This window comes from Cloeon dipterum, chromosome X (assembly GCF_949628265.1).
Source record: "Cloeon dipterum chromosome X, ieCloDipt1.1, whole genome shotgun sequence".
NCBI classification, from domain to species: domain Eukaryota; kingdom Metazoa; phylum Arthropoda; class Insecta; order Ephemeroptera; family Baetidae; genus Cloeon; species Cloeon dipterum.
The window spans coordinates 14,603,070-14,622,788 of NC_088790.1; the positions used below are offsets into that span (position 1 = coordinate 14,603,070).

The 19,719-nt window shown below is 36.3% G+C and overlaps 3 protein-coding genes across 3 annotated transcripts; all 3 read right to left on the reverse strand.

The window, feature by feature from the left end:
- Window positions 1–5,871: 5,871 nt before the first annotated feature.
- LOC135946231 (probable nuclear transport factor 2) lies at window positions 5,872–7,930 on the reverse strand. The gene is made up of 4 exons (XM_065494359.1): window positions 7,593–7,930; window positions 7,449–7,520; window positions 7,290–7,388; window positions 5,872–7,232 (listed from the first exon to the last, which is right to left on the reverse strand). The coding sequence occupies exons 1-4, from the start codon at window positions 7,692–7,694 to the stop codon at window positions 7,119–7,121; spliced, it is 387 nt and encodes a 128-aa protein (XP_065350431.1). The 5' UTR covers window positions 7,695–7,930; the 3' UTR covers window positions 5,872–7,118.
- A 901-nt stretch (window positions 7,931–8,831) lies between these two features.
- LOC135946230 (ras-related protein Rab-7L1-like) lies at window positions 8,832–12,325 on the reverse strand. The gene is made up of 5 exons (XM_065494357.1): window positions 11,913–12,325; window positions 10,646–10,846; window positions 10,038–10,219; window positions 9,285–9,406; window positions 8,832–9,230 (listed from the first exon to the last, which is right to left on the reverse strand). Exons 1-5 carry the CDS (start codon window positions 12,100–12,102, stop codon window positions 9,116–9,118), a joined length of 810 nt encoding a protein of 269 aa, XP_065350429.1. The 5' UTR covers window positions 12,103–12,325; the 3' UTR covers window positions 8,832–9,115.
- A 1,245-nt stretch (window positions 12,326–13,570) lies between these two features.
- Window positions 13,571–19,648, reverse strand: nSMase (neutral sphingomyelinase). The gene is made up of 7 exons (XM_065495925.1): window positions 19,390–19,648; window positions 19,158–19,331; window positions 18,877–19,063; window positions 17,965–18,165; window positions 17,464–17,719; window positions 16,582–16,661; window positions 13,571–15,753 (listed from the first exon to the last, which is right to left on the reverse strand). Exons 1-7 carry the CDS (start codon window positions 19,425–19,427, stop codon window positions 15,475–15,477), a joined length of 1,215 nt encoding a protein of 404 aa, XP_065351997.1. The 5' UTR covers window positions 19,428–19,648; the 3' UTR covers window positions 13,571–15,474.
- Window positions 19,649–19,719: the final 71 nt, after the last annotated feature.

The window sequence follows — 19,719 nt, forward strand, 5'->3', positions numbered from 1 at the left end:
AATTCATAAATAGTGTTTCTTGCATATAAATTTGAAGTAAAAACCACCTCAATAAGTTAGATCACCGATTTATAAAAATTTATTCCTAAATGATGTGTTAAAATAAAATGCTTAAAGTGAACTAAAATTAAATTTTTTCATCCAGTCATAAAGGGGAATTCTCGACAGCTATAAAACATATGGTCCTAATGAAACAAAAACAAGGAAAAAAAATTTAACAGACAACAAATATTTTGATTAGCTTAAAAAATCAATGTAGAATGAAGAGTTTTCGAGTTTCCTCAATAATTTTGAGTCCTAAATTCCCTGAATTTTACTTTACCTCTGCAACGAAAACAATCGATTATAACAGTTGTAAAAAATGGGCGAAAGGACTTAGACTCTCTCACAGCCTAAGAGAAACGTTTACACGCGCGTTTCCAGTGAAATTGTTTCTACTCGAGTGAAAAGTACAAAGAGAAGCCGCTCTTTTAGATCTGCCTTTGGTGTTTATTCGTTTAGTCTATCACAAAAGCCTTTCAACTGCTACTCCATCAGGCTGTGCGCGTGGAAAATACACAGATCTGGATTATCTCACACGGCACGCATATACGCTAGCTCTCGTGTCCACGCGCACCACACACACACACGCGCGCGCGCGCGCGAGGTGAAGAGGCTATACGCGAGCGTCAAATGAAAACAAAAACCAAAAAGCAGCTAGACGCCAGTCAAACATAACACAATCTAACTTCTCTGCTGATTGATGCGGCCTTATTTGATGCGTCCTATTTGTTGTGATAGCCGAGTGAAAAGTAAAAAAACGCTCTCGCTTTTCCTTTATTTCAAACTATAGGGTCGCAGCTTAATAGTTTTCTAGCATGCACACGGCGAATATTTGATTTTTATCGCCAGTATGCCTACTAAAATCATTCGAAAAACTTTAAAGTTGTATTTTGTTAATATTTTGAAAATTCAAATATAAATGCATCATGCACTTTTAAGGAAAATCTAGGGATCTGACGCATTAGTTTTTGGTGAAAAATTGAATTTGTATGATGTAAATTGCGTTATCTGCCTGATTTTATATTATTAGCAATTGGCGGGACTTTTGAATAAAATGACAATAAATAAATTGATTAAAAACGCTCAGTTTTCCTCATTGTGAAGTTTGGTTCGTACCTTACGTTTGATTAAAATAACAATCGTTGGTTAATTTTTTATCCTAACTTAAATTTTACCGTAAGTGTTTTCCTGATATTTATGAGTTTTTAATCGTTCAAAATATAGTAAAAACTAAACAAATTCTTGAAGCTGATGAGATTACCTTTAGTTGACCAGAATTTTCTTGTAGTGTTTTTATATCCGAAAAAACTAAGTTAATTGAAATAAGAAAATCACGTTATTTGATATTTTTAAATTTTACTCTCAATAACCAACTTTGAGCTACATCACCTTGTAGTCAGCTTAGAAAATTGACACACAAAAGAAAGTTTTTATCGTTTTCACGCAATAAAGAGCATCATGATTAACGGAAACTAATCTTTCATAGTGATGAAAGCACTGATTTCCCGCAATTAATTTAGTCGGTGCTTGACGTTTTTAAGGATATATGTATTAATTTACTGAAAAAAATACAAGTCCAGCCAATTCCGAAGAATAATTGTCTGGAGCTTCTCAGCTGCGACAAGGTACATATATTTTAGATTAGTTTGTATAATAAAATATAAATTAATGGATTTGCACGGGTTGTTTTCCAAATCGATGAAGACAGGTTTCTATATATGTTGCAGTTCTCCCAACAAAGTTAATAAATTAATTATTCAAGGTTTTGAGACAGCTCATGTTGAAATTAAATTATGATTATGTGGAAATTACTATATCTTTAAGTCTTAAGACTTAAATTTTTAACTAGTTTGGTATGAATAAGAAATTGTCAGCGAGGCAAATTGAAAAAAATACAATAAAATACATAAGAATATGGTACATACTATACAGATCAGCATTACAATAACTACATTTACATTTGTCAGTAACATCCAGGTAAAAACAAGAATTATTCTTGACTGTCCTTTAAGACCTTTGACTTTAACCAAAGCAGCCTCATATAAATGCTGGAAATAGTTGCGCGTCGTTGGCGTTTAATAAATATTCTATTCTATAAAATACATAAATTTTTAGTTACGACGCAATTCTAGTCGATGGTTAAAACAGCTTGAAATCGCATAATTCACGTGTTTATCCAATGTTCCCATTTCTGTTTAGCAGTCTGTTTAAATCTCGCAAGCATGTATAGTCTCGACACCTACTGGTCAAATTTAGTCGATGCACATCATCCTAGAGCCCAACGAATGAACACACGACAGCGATCTTGGTTTCCGCAGTGCCGCGTCTCCACAAGCAGACGTGAGACAGGGGGTTGTCCCGCGTGTGGTGAGTCACTAGGAAAGGTGGTGCTGCTCACTCGGCGTTCGAATTAGCCCCGCGAGCGAGATTTATTCCTCGGCGCGCCTCTCAGACAGTGCAAAAGTGATTGATCGCGGCGTGTCTGCGCGCGTGCATCGGTCAGACGTGTCAGATTTCCCTGCCGACGCGGCGACTAATGAACTATGATCGCGACTGTGTTGCGCACTTTATTAGGTGCAAATGAAACGGATCATTTTATTTATAGAGAGCGGTTGGTTGATTAAGTGCAGATGGCTGCTGCTGGGATTTCGCTAACGTGCAACGCATGCACCGCACATCGTCGCCGCAGACGAGACACACACTGACATCCAATTTTATTTGCTCTTTCGCAATCATCTCCGTGTCGCGCCGGACTCAAAGACGCGTACTGTATTTTAACAGGTTTAGCAATGAGGAATTTCTGTCGAGAAATGCTTTCAAAGGTCAGTTTCAAAAATTATTAATCGTACATTTTATTACTAAGTTAATATTAATCGGTTTTTAGAAAGTTAATATATCAACAAAATAATTCATTGACTAATTAATTATATGAATAGTGAGTATTTGCACAGAAAAAACAATAGGGTTGGATTTTCTCGGTGGACCCATGAACACAGGGCCGGATTTGGCCTATCGAGCGCAGCGGGCAACTCCCGGCGGTGCGCCCCCACCTTGGCCCCCCTTGACCCTGCCAAAGTTGCCCATTCATACCCCACAAGCCGTTAAACAAGTTAAATTAACTTCTTGCACGTTAACTACATACCACTGTCCGTATTAAAGTCCCATTATATACTGAAGTAGTTTCATGATGATAAACATTAAATTCCGTTGCGCAGCGATGTACAATAGCCAAAAAAAATTGTTAAATTTTACGTCTTGTAGGGTGAAAAAAGGGTTGAAGGCACGCACTTAGACTACTTTAGCTATCTAGGGGTGATTAGGTCAGCGGTGTTTGATTTTTGAAAATCTGATAATTAGAAGCTCTGATTTGGGCGTGTAAACATTTTTACGAACACCCAAAAAACAGTTTTTTATTGATTTATTTTGTAATAAAAAATCCATTCCATATTTTGATTCGTCTTACCTAATATTTTGCATTCTACAAGATGAAAATATCACAATTTAAAAAAAAACCAATTCATAATTTCGAAGTTGAGTTCCATTTAAAAAAATTCGATTTAGTGACCTCGACCACTTTGAAGTCAACAGGAAAGTTGTTTCACTGAAAGAAACGAGTTCAATAATGGTGTCAAAATATTTGTTTTACAACCAATTCGAACCGATTCGGAGAAAAACTCAACATTTCTGCTATTTTAAATTAAATTGCTCGTAAAACCCGAAAATATGTTAAATTCAGAGTTATTCAATGACGTTTTTTGCTAAATCTGGTAAAAAATCAACAAATCCTTATGCCCCTGACAGAACCATATACTGTTACTGCGGAAATTTAAGCTAGTTTTAATCAATTTTTCAGAATTTTTAAGTGCAACATGCTAGCTAGAAGATCTTTTCTCAGTTAGAGAATTCTCATTAATTTTAGCTCTAAAACTCTCCAAGTTTTAAAAACTATCTTAATAAAAAAAATAAAGAACTTTGTACGTGTGTTAAATATTGGATTAAAAATTTGGGCTGATGAGATAATCTGCCTTTATGTAGAACCAATAAATTAAAGAAGAGTCCGGGTTTAAAACAAAAGTATGACATAAATCATCCACAATGTTGTTTCCTCTCGGCAATTAGCAACCTTTGACGCCGAAAATGCTTTCCACTGACTGGCTATGAAAAGAATAAGCGAGAACGCGTATGCTATTTGCTCTTAACACCGGCGCGCATTTGCTCAGCAAATTTCAGCACCACCTGCGCGTGTATACGCGAGTAAAGTGTGTATGTGTACATGAGCCGCAAATGAAAAGAACACATACACGTCTCTCGAATCTTAATGCTTTCGCGACGGTGTGTATGTGCGCGTGAGGAAATGTAAAAAAAGAAGAGACGAATTTGCTTCAATTTCCGAGAAGCGCTGCGCTGCGGCTGACAAGGTCAGAAACGCAATGTACGCAAAAGGAAACTGAAACGGCCGAACAAAAAGCGACCCTCCATATAATTGCCAGCTGCGGATGATGATGATGATGATGATGATAATGATACCTATACGCCTCAAAAATTATACTCCGCTCTGAATCTGGAAATTCGTGTTTTCTCATGAATGACATGAACTGAGCGATTCATTGAAGGAACAACTGTGAGTGTCTCTTGATGGATGAAGACCACACAACCAATTTTTATTCACACATCTTGAGCGTTTTCATTTATAGCTTCTGGTTAATTACGATTCATACAATAAGATTTATTTTTTAAACAATAAATGAAACAATAATTAAAATAAATTACGAAATTGCAAATACCCTCTACTCTGATCTTAATTAGAATGGGTTGCCGTTAGTAAAATTTTTAGAAGAAAAATAAAATACCACAGGTGCTCATCATAAATTTGATTTGGGTGCAGAAAGCAGTACATTTGTGAATTTATTAATTTTCATTTGCACATGTATTTTATTCATTTCTGTTTTAAACTTCAAATCTACCGAAAATTTGTTGTGCCAGCACACACTAGCGATTTTAAACGCCTGAATGAAAAAATTGCTTGAAATAATAAAAGCAAACAGTGTGAAGCATGATTATATATTTGCGTTTGTTTTATATGTGTGAGCGCAGACACGAAGGTGTTTTATTGGAAATCTCGCGTCATGTTATTGCTTTGTTTGCGTTCTCATGTTGTCTCTCTGTTTCTTTTTAACTCATTCGTCCAGGGTCTAAAGAATTTCAAGGGACACCTTTACATACAATTTTGTATAGCTCAAAAGGATAGAATAAGGGAATTTAAAAAAATATCTCAAATTAGACTTTTGGAATTTTGCGAGCAAAAATATATCGAAGTTTTTGTGAAAAGTCATGGATTGTTTGAATTTATAATATGCTTGAAAATCTACCCTCGTCTTGAGTTTTGCGCATAAATATCCATCCTATAACACCTCCATGCATGTATTATATAGGTTATTCAGGCTATAGTAACTATATATATCCTAAAAAAAAGAAAAATTAATTGCATGACATTTTTAAGATTTCGTTTTCCTACTTAACACACTGGTCTTGTATTTATTTTATATAAAATCCTTACAAGTAAAATTGGAATTCTACAGCATCGTTTTAAGTATATAGCAAGACTATTTTAATGAAAACAGTTGAGCCTAAAAACATTATTACATTTAATTTATCGTTTCTCAAAGAGTTGACAGGTGTTTGTTGTTAAGGTTATTAACGACCTTAACATGTTTCTTATTTTTAATATCTATGTCAATTAGAGTGACGGATCAATTATTTTTACTGGGACACTTGTAAATAGTGTATTAGTTAGTGAAGCATATTGGTTTGAACAAATAAAAGACACAATTCAGATGACATAATATGCTGCCAATAATTTCCGTTCAAGTTTCAGTAGCAATACAAATAAACAATCACAATGAATATTAAAGATTAAACATACTCAATATGAAAAAACACGATATTAATTTTTCTTCTGTACTCAGAAACCTAAAAATATTATGAAAATTTCCACCCAAAAATAATGTGCTAGATTTGTAACGGCGCTCACCAATAAATACAACCCAGTGTCCAGTGCATAGTTCAACAACTGACAATTAAAAGAACTCGTTTTATAAATGTCGAAGGGCTTATTTTATTTGTTTGATATATATGCCAATGAAGGCAGAAGCACACGAGGTTATCATATTTTTTCAGTTTAAATTAAATGCAGCTTTCTCGGTGTTTATTATCGAGCTGTATATTTTCCGTATTCCTACGCAGAGATGTCTAGGTTAACTAGTTTCGGCTGTTGCTGGTTGCAGCCCTAATCCATGAGCATCCTGTCCCATTCGGGGGTTGAGAACACACGCTTCCAATACTTTATTGATTGTTCTAGTTTATAAGTAGCAATGACATATAATGATATTGTCACTATTCATATTTTTAATTTTTTAGCTTATAAAGTCAAGTCCAAGTTTTTTGTGCGGAAAACTAACGATTTGCGAGAAAAGTTGATCGGGTGCGAATAATACATTTTTAACGAGTTCGTTAGCGTTCGTTGCGTGAAAGAGAAATATGTTATTTAAACGGTCGGGAGCCACAGAGGAGTGACCTGACATTGCTGTCAACACTTCCGCGCTGGCACCCATAACATCTCCGCTTACCTTTCATTCACAAGCCGTCACGCTTCGCCTCTTGCGGGTTCCTGTCAACCCCTTGGTCCCTAACTTTTCATGTCTAATGGCCGGCTCACCTGGCTGTCTGTGTAGTCACAGGGATGACCCGGCAATTAACCGACCCTGATGCCAAGCACAATGGAAGCGTCTCATTGTCAGGCCTCTATTTGCTACGCATTTCCATTAGCTCGGGAAAGACTCCAATCAACAAGGGCGACGACAGCAGGAGCAACAAAAGATTTTGAGATCCCTATATAGCAGTAGGATTGGAAGTTTCTGAATTTGAGCTGCAGTCAGCAGTCGAAACTATTTGAGCAGGACATTTCTGTAGAAATAAACACCGAGAGAGCTTCATTAAATTTCAACTGAAAAACTTATTTTATTTTGAACTTGCAGTAAAATAAATTATGGTTATACAATTAAGTTTCATCGCAGTTTTCACGGTAGATCGTGCAGTCCGAGTCTGAAAATGTCGTGCATCAATACAAAAGAGCCTTGCACAGGCTGCAGAATAAACGTCTGCGTAAACTCGTGCGGAGGATCGTCGTCGCACTGTATAAAAATAATTAAAAAGAGTGTGAGTAGAATTTTCAAAGCAAACCACGTTACCTGTAGTCTGCCGAGAACGCTGATGAGGACGCCTCCGTCCAATGTCGGCTGCGAGTCGACTGTTGTGATTATACGGTTGATATTTTTAAACCCTAGCGACTGAAATTTGCAGTCAAGTTTTCAACTGTTTGCAAGAATGCTGTTAAATCTGTGGCTTACTCCGAATTTTTCCATTATGCTCGGCGCCCCTTGCAGCTGCTTCCCTTCGAACGTTAAAAGAGAATTCTGCGCCTATATTGCGTATGAATTTATGAAGAGAAAATAAAATTAACGCTTAATAAGAGCCGAAACAAATATACTCACATTATAAAAATTTACTATGCTCGGCCTGGTGTCCTGATTGTCAAAAATAAGGTAGTACTGCTTAACAAACTCTCTGCCAATGTCCTCGAAATTGGGATTCATTTCTCTTCTAAAATCTGACACTGCTTGCTATTGCCTTGGTCCTTTCAACTTAAACAGCCTAGCCAAAGGCGCGCACACGACGCAGGCTGGGCCACGAGCCAAAATTCTTCCACCCCTTAATACACTTGAGATTGTTTCGTCAGCTATACTTTATCTATTCTCTACAGAATAACACATTTATATTCAAGTACCAAGACTCCAAATGACCAATATTGAAAAACAAAAATTAGTTCTAGATAATAATGTTATGAAAAATAACTCCCCACACGAACTCTAGTAAACTAAAAATAAAAGACAGGATTTTGCAATAAAGCAGATTGACAAAAAGACTGTCCCGTTGTTTTCCCAAGAATATTCAAGACAAGAATTTACCAGACCTTTTTTACTACAGTAATTAAACAACAATTTCCCTTTCCCACGGTTGGTAAATCTGGAAAACATTTTTAGTTAAGCTGTAATTTATATGATCATACTTCTTGCACACATTCAAGACCTGAAAAATACCTTTTTAAAGTAGTTGATTGGAAACTTTTTTATGCGTCGTGTTTTCTCCTGCTTTGCGCCCCTCTCACAAGGATAAGCAGCCTGGATGTTTCCATTTCAAAATTATGTTTTAAAAATATTTAGTTTCCCCTGTTAGTAATTTTACTCTTTTCCTCCTTTTGATTTTAAATATTAATATTTTTACTGTTAGCAGTTTTAAGCTTGGCTGATGTTTTCTTTTTCATGTCTAACAATTTATTGAAACCCAATTCAAAAATTGATCCAAATTTAATGCAATCTGCAATTTGTAAAATTACGGAAAAATGAAGACAAAATATTATCGTTTTGAAAAAATACCACTCTATTTCAAAATTTCTCTACCTTATATTACCTGAAAATGCTCTCCAGAAATATTTCTCCACGCAATATATATTTCTCGGTGGGATAGAAAATTAAAAGCAGATAGGTGTAAGTAGAGTAAATAGAGTGAGTATTAGTTTCAAAAATTTTCAGTCCGCACGTGAAATAGGGACAAATAATAGCACTAAAGTTTCCTTCAGAAGTTTAAAATTATTTCCAAGATGATTAGAATGCCGGGAAAATTATTACTCATTTTTAGAGGTTTCACCAAATATTGAAATAAAACTAGGAATATTAAGATAGTAAAAATATTTTTAGTCCAACATGTTACATTTGTAAGACTCTAGTTAAACATATGTACAGTGTGATATAGCTCAAGAAGCCAAGAAAGTTTAAACGCGGTGTGAACAAAAATCTCTACAAATAGAGAGCAAAATATTATGAAGACAAAATTGTCGTGCCATTTACTAATAACTACCTTGTTCCATGACTTTGAAGGAGCTTTTGTATGAACACATCATTGTTACCCTCCTGTTATATTTGGCCGAATATCTAAAGGTGATTAATCCTTGAGCCGGCTAACACGAGCACCCTTTCCTGGGCTGCGATGCAGAGTTTTTCAGCGTCAGGCTGCCAGAAATGTTCTCCAATCCATTCCCTCCGTCCTGCCGCATCATCACGTCCACTAGGAACCTGATTTAATTTAGGAGGTCAGATTCGGATGGTATTTTATTTAATAAATCTCACTTCATGGAGTCGTGGACCATCAGTCCTTCCTTAGCGGACGTCTCCGTCCAACCGATAAAGTTGTTCTCTTTGTAGAAAGATTCAATCTCCATCTGGTCAATTTGTCGATTTGGTAGGTCACACTGAAAAATTATTGAAAGGCGCTGTCATTGGTTTTTTTTTTGCTATTCATTCTGGTACGAGTAAAGAAATAGTGATGATTGAATGTCAAGACCAATTCAAAGTCAACTGTTTTCCTCAAAAAACCAACAAACATTTCCAGAAAATTATTGTGGCCTACTTGCAGTGAAATTTTCTTAATACTTGCCGTATTTTCTACAAAATGAGCGTTTAAATTTGCACAACAATAACGCGTTTATAATTATTAAAATAGTCAATCCCAGATAAATTAATTTGGACTGATTTTCAGACTTTGCTTGCTTTGAAAATAAAAAGAACAGAGATAAATGACTCTGAAGCTTTATTTTGTTTCGAAACTTGTCAAAATTAAAGTAATTGTTTGGTGTAAAATTAAGGCTTAAATTAAATGAGAAATAATTTTCAAAAGTGGACCTTATGCATTGGCTTAAAAACGTCATGCTAATTTTAACTATAAAATAAGCCGCCCGATTTTTCAACACAAAACCAACTATTTTGAATCGCAAAATGTAAGCTAATTTAGTAAGTATTCCTTCCGATAAAAAATAGAGCGAATAAACGCACGGTTCTAATTATTTAAAGTAAAAAAATTCGATGAAATAATTGAGCACGGACCTTGTTAGCGAGCAACATGCAGGGGATGGGGCTGCCGTCCGCCAGGGTACACTTGGAGTCGACATCCTTCTTCCACTTGAGTGTGTTGGCGAACGAGTTTTTGTTGCTTAGATCAAACATGATGACACAACCGTGTGCGTCTTTGTAGTAAACCCGGGTCATCCAAGTGAATCGTTCTTGACCTGCAATACAAATTTAGAAAAAAACATTTCACCACAATTTATTTGAAAACATTGATTTTTTAGGGGCAAATTAATTCATTTGATGAGTTTGAAACTTATTATTACAAAAAAGAGAGGTAAATTTTTCTGGAATTTGGGCTGTGAATCACACAGTGATTTTAAAATTTTGGTTAAACAGTCCGCGCAAAATATATCACACTTATTATATATCACACCAATTATATTTGAACGATATTTTTCGGAACATTATATAATTCAACATATACACAGCTCTTAAATAATTTTATTTTGCTCAAGCCTTTTATAAATTGATTCTAAAAATGTCCCAATGATTTCTAGGGTTGCAAGGTTCAGGCTTTTTATTACGAGAAAGACAGCTATTTTATGGCTCTATTTTTCAGTATAAAGATTTGGCAACAGGCTTACCTGCAATGTCCCATAGCTGCAGTTTGACCGTTTGCGTGTCGGACCAACGGAGGATTTTTAGCGCAAAGTCGACGCCTACTGTCCCTTTGTAGTCCCTCTTGAACATGTCTTGCACATAGCGTTGAACGAAAGACGTCTTGCCCACTGTTGGATCACCGATGATGATCACCTTGAAAAGTTTCTCAGGCATACTGTGAAATTCTGAAACAAGAGCATTCAAAATAAAGAAGAGCAGTTTTGTATATAAAATGATTTTAAATCCAGCAACACGTGAAATACGCTTCTGAGCATTATTTTACGTTGGAACGGATGCAAGACGTTGAGCAAATTTTATTGGCACCATCGCTTATTTTGGAATTTGGCTTGCAAAATAAATGATGTCCATTCAATGCAGCATGAAAATGGAATATCAAAGACCAACGACGCTACTTGCTATGCGCAGGCTTTCCAGCGTGCACGCATGATTTGGCTTCACGCGCCTGACGTACGTGAGAAACGACCTACAGCGTCTTAAATCAGAGTTCACAATAGACACGAAGAAGCTTATTTGGAAAAGAGACTGAAATTTTTTCAATGACAGCATGGAATTACATGAGAGAAAATTTGATGGAATAAATTGTTATTGTTAAATATTCTTGCTGCAATTAATAATAAAAAGATAAAGCACAATATGGGGCCCAAAAATCTATTTCTGCACTTATATGAAGAGAATTATTATCAACGATCAGATCACTAGCTGAAGGAGCTTTTTGTACACTGGGAGAGAAATTGATCAGCAAGTGCAGTCTTACAGCTCATATGAAATTTTATTTTGAAACTGGAAAGCACAATCAAAGCTTACGTTTTGTTTTTCGGCCAAGGCTCACTTCTGATATGCTTTCGAAATAATCAATGCGTAAAAACAAAATGAACCAAGTAAGAGGGGCCAAAACTTGATTCGTACAAGAGATTTAAAAAGCATATAAACCGGCTGGCGCTGGCTCGGTATTTTGTTTCTACATCGGAGAGAGGAATGGAAGCGGACGAAAGCGCCTCACCTGGCGGCCCCAGCCCATGCATCGCGGCGAAAGCACGTGACTCCACAGCGGAGCTTGTTATATAAGCCCTCTCCTGTTATTTATCGAAGCGAATGTGATCTGTCAATGGAACCGTTGGCAGCAATAAATTTTAATTCAGCTAATGACGATAGGAAAATATTGATATAATTAAAAACTAGCTCGTCTTTAAATATTTAATTATTGACAAAATAATTAGGAAACAATCTCACTGTCAATCGTGTCGAAAAACTGCGATTCGCTCTCGGGGTCGCTTCCCTCGTCTGCGGGGGTGTGCGTCGGCGACTCGTCTAGGCTGAGGTGCGAGCCGTCCCAGAAAGACATTTGCCGGCCACCGCTTCCACCCCCGGCGCCCCCGACCCGCGGCCAGAACACCAGCTGCCTGCGGTTCTGTTGCGACATCGAAACTCAGGGCCGGTCAACATGGTTGTTGTCCATCGCTGATCGCCGCACACAATTTATGGATCCCTTCTTGGCTTGGTGTGCGATTACTTTTGATCCAATTAGCCGTAGCCTCGGAAATGCTTGCTGTTCTACCAAAAGGCGCGCTGGACTCGCAAACACATGCTGCCGTCGCCCAAGCGGAATGAAGAATGACCAAGAAAGAGGCGCAGGTGCCCCCGTAGTCTTCACTGCGAGGTTTCCTTTCCCTCCTCCTCCGCTTATACCCAGCAACCTGTCCTCTCTCCTTCCGAACGCCAAGCACCGCCTTGGACCACTTGCCAAAAGATTTTTTCACTTTTTATTAAGCGTGTAACTGGAAAAACCGCACTTCTAGCCTAGTGGACATCAAAGAATCCGCGAAAAATATTTGAACAGTTGAAAATTGGTTAAATTAATGTGCCTAAAAAATTGAATTTTATAATATAGCCTTTATGAGAGATACAGTTTACCCAGTTTACTGAAGAAATTTTAATTTGAATTTTAATTCCACATTTCTTAAGCATAAAAAAACAAACAAAACAAATTAATTGGAAAATCGTCACTTCCTTTGTCGATTTTTAATTTGCAGATTTTTCTGCGTACGGTTTTTCGTGCAAGAAAGTCTGCATTTTCAGACAATATTTTTATTTTGTTTAAAAACGAATTTTTGCCCTCTAATTATGAGGTCGTTTTAAAGAATAAAATACCCGCTTTCGATTTCTCCGAGAATATAATTTCAACTCATAGCAAATGATATTTAATGTATTTCCGACGGCATAATTGACTTTTTTAGAAAATAGAAGACAACATAACATCAGAAAATGCGATAAGTTACTTAATCCGAGGATTATTTGCTACTTCGCCAATGCGAGATGACAGTGGCGCCTATTCTTTTACTGTCACGTGCTTCAGCGCCCTTCATAAGAGAGGCACATAATTAATCTGCTTCATTGAGATTGGCATTCGTGAAGCAGCACACTGGATCGCATTTCCCAGGCTACTTTCACGCGTTCGAATTTTTGTTGAGAGTTGAATTGACTGCACCTTATGAAATCAAGTCTTATTCCCGTGAGTTTCTATTAAATTTACAACAATCAATAAATACATTTTATTCGATTTTTTGGTAATTTTGGCACAATTGAACGCACCAATATGGTAAAAAATTGGTTAAATTTAAATCGCTACTGGGATCATTGATGAAAAGTAAATATTTTGCTCCAACTTCTAATAATGTACTATCAATCAACACTGTGACTACATCGCCATATAAACGAACTCAGATATAAAAAAGTGAAACAGAAAGTTAAAAAATTCTTTGGTTTAATCAATTTTGGAATTTTGGGAATGGATGATTTTTTAATCAATTAAAAAACGAATAAATATAATTTTAATGATTTTAATAAAAACTTTTCGTTTATAGGATTAGTTAAAATAAAATTTGAGCGTATTTCGGCGCAAGCGGGTTGTCTTTTTAATGCGAGCAGCGCTGATATACATTCATATATATTTTTACATTGTACGTAGCGTGATTTCCACTTTAAGCCACAAGAAAATTGAACAAAGTGAAAAACGTATGTCTACGACAAGTTGACATTCCAAGCGCGTGTAACAAAGACAGTGAAGTTTAGAGTGGATTGAAAAATCTGGAGCTTGGCTTTTCTCATCTCAGTTACTTCGTCTTGAGCAGATTATTCCGATTTGCGTCTTATTGAGCCAATTGCTACACGAAAAGTAAAACGAAAGAGCAGCAGTGATGCTGGTACATGATTGCACAGTCACAAAAGTTTGAAAAATGTGTCAGAAAATATTTGGCTTGGTGACTGACTAATTCTAAAGTGAACAAATCTGCAAAAAAACCTCCGAGCAGTGGAACAAGGACTCTCGGCCGCGACAATAAACCCTGCGTCGAATTACTCTCTCGGAAAAAACTCCGAGGCAACTAGTCATGTTCATTTTATCATCACAAAGCCAATCAGCAACGTTTTCTATTCAGCAAGCATCACTATTCCAAGAGCCTTTTTAAGTGAGAGAACGCAAACTGCTCGATTAGAGGCTGCAACAACTGGCCAAACTCCTACAGATGTGATTTATCAAAAGCACCCTTCTCTCTTAGCAACAACCATTTAGTGACACACTCAATTTCTACTAATAATCAACAACCGTGGCTGGTATTCAGCGACAAGTTTCAATTTTTAGAAATTCTGCGTGTAGATGATAGATTTTTTGTTTCACACGACTTTCAAAGCAATTTTATAAACAGTGATAAAAATTTATATGTTATCACAATCAAGGATTTTAGAAGTTAATTTTTAAAGGGGAAATAATAAAATTTACCAGTGATACTTTAAAAATGCACCACTTTTTAAAAATTGACACAAAATAACTGTAAAGACGTTCAAAGATCACAATTTGTACCAAAAGCCATTAAAAACAAGAGAATTAATTGTGTTCAGATCATTTTGTTTATCAAACAAATTTCTCCATGCTAGAATATTGAACAATGTAACAAAGTAACTTCATTAAAATTCAACAAATCGCTCGATTTTTAATAAAATGCACCTCGTATTCTTATTCTTCCTCTGCAGAACGATAACCCAGTTAGAATCCACTTCAAACACATTGATTTGGTGATGCACCTTAATTTTCAGATTTAAATAGAGAACAAGAACTAGAATAAATCAAATAAAACTATTTGATAATTGATGATTTTATGGAAATGTCCCAATCAAGATCAAGACCACACTAAAATTCAAAAATTCATTCTGTGCAAAAAGTTGCATTTCGGCAAAATCGGCAACAACATGAAAGAGCTAGAGGCTGAAACCCCAGCAAATCTTTGATTGGCAGTATGAGTTTTGTAAAAACTCAATAGCTCAGCAATGCATTAGTTATTTTTCAGTGTTTTTTTAGAGTCGTCAGTCGTCATTAAAGGACACTCATTAGAGTTCGATTTGTGTCCTGCCTGTCACACAGGCAAGATAAAAGCTCCCAGGACAGTCCTGTTGACGTGGCTGGCATGTTTTATATCAGTCTAAATAGGAAAACATATTTCAAAAAATGTGGTTCTTGTGGATGACACAAGAGTGAAGCTTGCCAAACTTATTTCAATCACATTCTCTTGAATATCTTTCGCCATTTGAATGCAAATGTGTGCACAGAACAAAGTGTTGAGTTTTAAGACCTCTGTTTGTGTGAACAAGCCTAAAAACATCCGTTATTTTCGGCTTCATGAATTTCAAATGCAAAACAGAAGGCTTGTTCTTAAGGTGGTTAGAGTCTGGATATCATTTGAAGCAGTGATCTTGTTCGCTCAATGGGCCAATTGTGCGCTTTGGTCTTTGCTTTCGCAGATCAGATCTCGTGGTTGGGCGCTTCGGCGGCGGCTTGCTTGCCCAGCGACATCTGCATGCCGAGCTTGCCAGCGTTGATTCCGTTGAGCTCGATGCGGTGCCAGATGGTGGCCATGAACAGGCAGAAGACAACGGCCAGCAGCAGGATGAGGTGGACGGCACCGCTAATGCCAAACGCAATTCCGTTTCCCTCTGGCAGCACCCGCGGAAGCAGCACGTGCACCACCAATAGTAGCATTGCGCTCAGCACCACGCCATAAATAAACCGCCGCTGCTGTACCTGAATTCATATATAATCATCGTTTACAAATTATATTAAAGCTAAACGAATTGAGTCTAATGAATTGGCATGCATGAACCAAGTTTCCACTGTCATGAAATGGGCTGAGCGTTTTTTTGTTTACTTATAAGGGTAAAATTGTTATGACCATAGCAAAACTATTGCAAAGTATTTCTACTAACGAATTTTTTTTAAAAATTAATATCAATAGCCAAACGTTTTCATATGAAACATGGCAGTTAGTCACAACAAAATTGAAGCAAAAATTGGACTATTTTGGACACGTTTGTGAAGTTATAGATTTGACTGTCAATTTCAGGAGATTTTCTTGTTGTAAATCGTAGCTTATAGAAATTTTAGTAAATCACAATACACCTGCATGATAATATTTAGCAATATTTTTGATGGTTTATAGCGGTTTATAGTACCTAAATGAATTTAAACAATTATCACTTTCATTGAATTTTATAGGTCCAAAAAACAAAGTAGTTTAAAATATCAATAAATATTGTGAATTTTCAAAACATTTATAGTTTCTTAAAAAATTTGAATGGTTTATTTTAGTTGGTTTCTGGGAGAGCAATTTAGGTTTAAGAAAAGTAGTTCCTTTTTAGTTTTTACTAATGTTTGAATTATTTGAAAATCCTTGATTTGTGCTAGTTTCAAATGCATTACGTTGTGATACAAACCAAGAATAGTTGAAGTAAAAAAATCTAAACGCGCAGCCTTAGTCATAGCGTCTGATAATTTTCCTTTGCAAATTTTGAAATGTGTGTCACCTTAACCAGGATTTCATGCAATGAGATGAAATGAAAACTGTTATTATACCTTCAGGTCGTGAAGTGCTTCTTCACAAGTTGAGATAGCAGTTGTTAATGCCTCTCGGCGAACAGCATCTCGTTCACAATCTAAAACAGTTACATAATGTTAATCAGGATTCAATGATGAGGAATATTAATTAGTGTGAAACGTGACTTTATAAAAAAAACACTACTGGATTCATAGGAACGTTTGAACCATAAATGATTTTGTATCGTTTTTTATAAATATATAAAAAATACCGCAACACAATTTCCCCCGTCAGTTTCTAAAATTAATCAGTTATTACATACCAGTGACGTGAAAATGAGCTAAAGGAAGTTGATTAAAAATTGGGGGAAAATGAAGGATGTATATTGAGGTTTATTTGGTCAACATGTGGTTTTCTTTAGAATAATACTTTTTTTTGGTTACTTTGAAAATAAGTATGCACATCTTGTGTTTTCAGGATATCTTCAAAATTTGTTAGCCATAATAGAGAGATTTTTTAAACTACTTTTACAGGCACCACCAGTGCGCAGTGTATTTGGCCAACGTGCGTTTTCCTTCAGAGTGGTACAGCCGTGGAACGATTTGCCACCCGAGCTCAAAGACTGCGCCGTAGCTGAATTTCCCTCCCTTTGCAAAAAGTACTTGTGGCAAGTGCACAATGATCGTGATTAGTGTTTAATATTGTATATTGTGTGATTTGCGGCACAGTGCGGCGTGATATTACCCTGTGATTGATCGTTATAGCATTTTTTTGCTAGTGCTGTTCGCCCTTTCTTGCTTAATTTGATATTATTTGTATTTTATGTGTATGACATGACAAGAATAAACAAGAATAATGAAATCACATTTGGCATTAGCTTTCCAATAGAATAATAGAGAGAAATATCATCATGAGCTTACATCTTTTATCATCTGCTTTGGTGGTGCGGTCGACTGAGAGGATGGCGTAGAGAGCTTCATGGTCGGAGTAACTTATCTCCAAACCCTCCACCTTATTTGGTAGTGCGTAGCCAAACTCTTTGACGCTGACATTAACACCATAGGGCGGCTTGAAAAGTAAGTAGTCGATGCGTTTTCCACTCGCGTCGGCAGAAGGTGCAGTCAGCAGGCGGTACGTGTTGCCAACAGCTTCGTTGGTCATTAACTCCTCTTTAATCTTCCAAACAAAGAATTTAATTATGTTAGCCTCATTCAAATCATGCTCAAAGCTATGATTACAATCTCATAGTAATTAGACTCGATAAAATTGTTCAGTTTCAACAAGACCGACATTATTTGAAAAAGCAATTTTATTATTCTTGGTAAAATTACTATTACTAAAATAGTTTTTGTGTGTTTATAAGACCACTGTGATTTCTATTAACGATTGTACTGATTTTTTTCACTGAATATGAGACATACATAATCTTGGCAGTCGTGTAATCCAGGGACGTGTTTGATGATGTGGAAGGCGTTGTCACCTGGCTCGGTGTTCAGGTCACCAGCCACCAAACTGATATCCTGCGGTGAGCTCGAAAGCTTGATGAACTGAGCGGTGTCGAAAGCCTGAACCACTCTGTGAGCCAGGTATTCATCATTCTCCCGATCGTATTCGGCGTGAAGCTGTAATGACCACAAATTTCAACAACTCGATACAATTTTAAGTCATTTTACTTGCGATTTAAATTTTATCGCAAATATTTAAATATTCAACTCTTTGAGACAAAGATTCCAGAGTAGAATATATGTCACAAAAACTGATATTTATTAAGAATAATCTTCTGCACTTTAACTTATCTATTTAGAAATAAATATTGCCATTCTACATAACTATAGAATCAACAGAAAATAAAATAAGACCCAAAAAGGATCTCTAACGATCAGGAACTAAATTAATTTTGAAATGTTCATAATGAGATATATTAATTTCAAAACATTTTTGAGGACACCTGTAAAGTGCTTTCCATTATGTGTCCCACTTAATAACTCAGCGTAGGAGAGAAAACGAGATTTTTTTTAAATTATCCACCAGAAAAAATATTCAAGTTTAGATGGTGAAGTGGATATAGATGGTTAAGATATTTCTAAAACAAAACTTCCTCTACTAAACGTTTTCTTAAAAAATAAAACCTTAAAAAAATACAATAAAGTACTATTTTTGAAAAGTTCATTATATCAATGATATTAATTCACAATTTTGTTTAAAACCGAAAACTTATCTTAACTGGCTTGGAAACCACTTTAACTTAAGAAAAAGTAGTCAAAAATTGATAAAAAAAAAACTTAAATTATTCGTGGCTGCTTGAAAAATTGCTGATTATACTTAAAACATACATGAGCAGTGTATACGTTGACGTAGTGTTCCCCGTTAACTAAAATGCGGCAGAGTCCAACTCCCTTGCCTCCAAACCAGTCTCCGTGCTGGATTTTATGCACGTAACCATTCACAGCCCATTGATGGAACAGACTGTCCTGGATCGGATGCCGAGAGAAGACACACAGTCCCGAGCCAATAACGCCGCTGCAGAAAATTTGAATTTATAATTGTTTGTGAGTTGCAAATATCACAGGAAGAGCAAAAACATGCACTTTGACCAACTATTACGTAAACGAACCTATGGAAATAATGGGAGTACGGCAGGTTCTGCTGCACCTTGGCCCTGAGCAGTTCGAAATCAGTGTTGGACCAAACCTCCTGCAGACAAACTATGTCAAAGGAGCTCTGAGCGAGGAAGTTGCCGATCGCATTCATCCGCGTTGGCACGTCTTTCGATAAAAATGGAATTCCCCTATCAAAATTAAAGAAAATTAGCACAGTTGAAACAAGGAACAAGAATGATGTTTTACCAGCAATTGAGCGTAAAAATGGACAGCGTGATGGCCATGGTGTTGTTTTATCGACTCTTGATATTATTACGACTTATACAAATTTACTCGCATGACAAAAAATAAAAATAGAGAGATCGGATATAAGCTTTCAAACTGGTCGGGCGAGTCAAGCCATTGTTAATCAATTACAAAGATTATTACACCGAATTATCAAAATTACAGAGCAGAGAGTAGAACTCTGAAAGACAGCTGACAGGCAAATGGCAACAATGGTCGGTGTATTTGATTAATACCGGTAATTTTTAACCGGTATAGAAATATATTACAGAAGGGAACGTGTCAGTATGT

What these genes read in the sequence shown, in the direction of transcription:
- LOC135946231 (XM_065494359.1), bottom strand. Translation starts at nt 7,694, where the DNA reads ATGAATCCCAATTTCGAGGACATTGGCAGAGAGTTTGTTAAGCAGTAC. An exon ending in GCATAGTAAATTTTTATAAT is followed by an intron (nt 7,521 to 7,592) that starts GTGAGTATATTT and finishes TACGCAATATAG; the next exon opens with GCGCAGAATTCTCTTTTAAC. An exon ending in GCGTTCTCGGCAGACTACAG is followed by an intron (nt 7,233 to 7,289) that starts GTAACGTGGTTT and finishes ATTTTTATACAG; the next exon opens with TGCGACGACGATCCTCCGCA.
- LOC135946230 (XM_065494357.1), bottom strand. Translation starts at nt 12,102, where the DNA reads ATGTCGCAACAGAACCGCAGGCAGCTGGTGTTCTGGCCGCGGGTCGGG. An exon ending in GTTTTTCGACACGATTGACA is followed by an intron (nt 10,847 to 11,912) that starts GTGAGATTGTTT and finishes CTCTTGTTTCAG; the next exon opens with AATTTCACAGTATGCCTGAG. An exon ending in ATGGTCCACGACTCCATGAA is followed by an intron (nt 9,231 to 9,284) that starts GTGAGATTTATT and finishes AAATTAAATCAG; the next exon opens with GTTCCTAGTGGACGTGATGA.
- nSMase (XM_065495925.1), bottom strand. Translation starts at nt 19,427, where the DNA reads ATGGCCATCACGCTGTCCATTTTTACGCTCAATTGCTG. An exon ending in ATTTTTACGCTCAATTGCTG is followed by an intron (nt 19,332 to 19,389) that starts GTAAAACATCAT and finishes TAATTTTGATAG; the next exon opens with GGGAATTCCATTTTTATCGA. An exon ending in CAAAGCAGATGATAAAAGAT is followed by an intron (nt 16,662 to 17,463) that starts GTAAGCTCATGA and finishes TAACTGTTTTAG; the next exon opens with ATTGTGAACGAGATGCTGTT.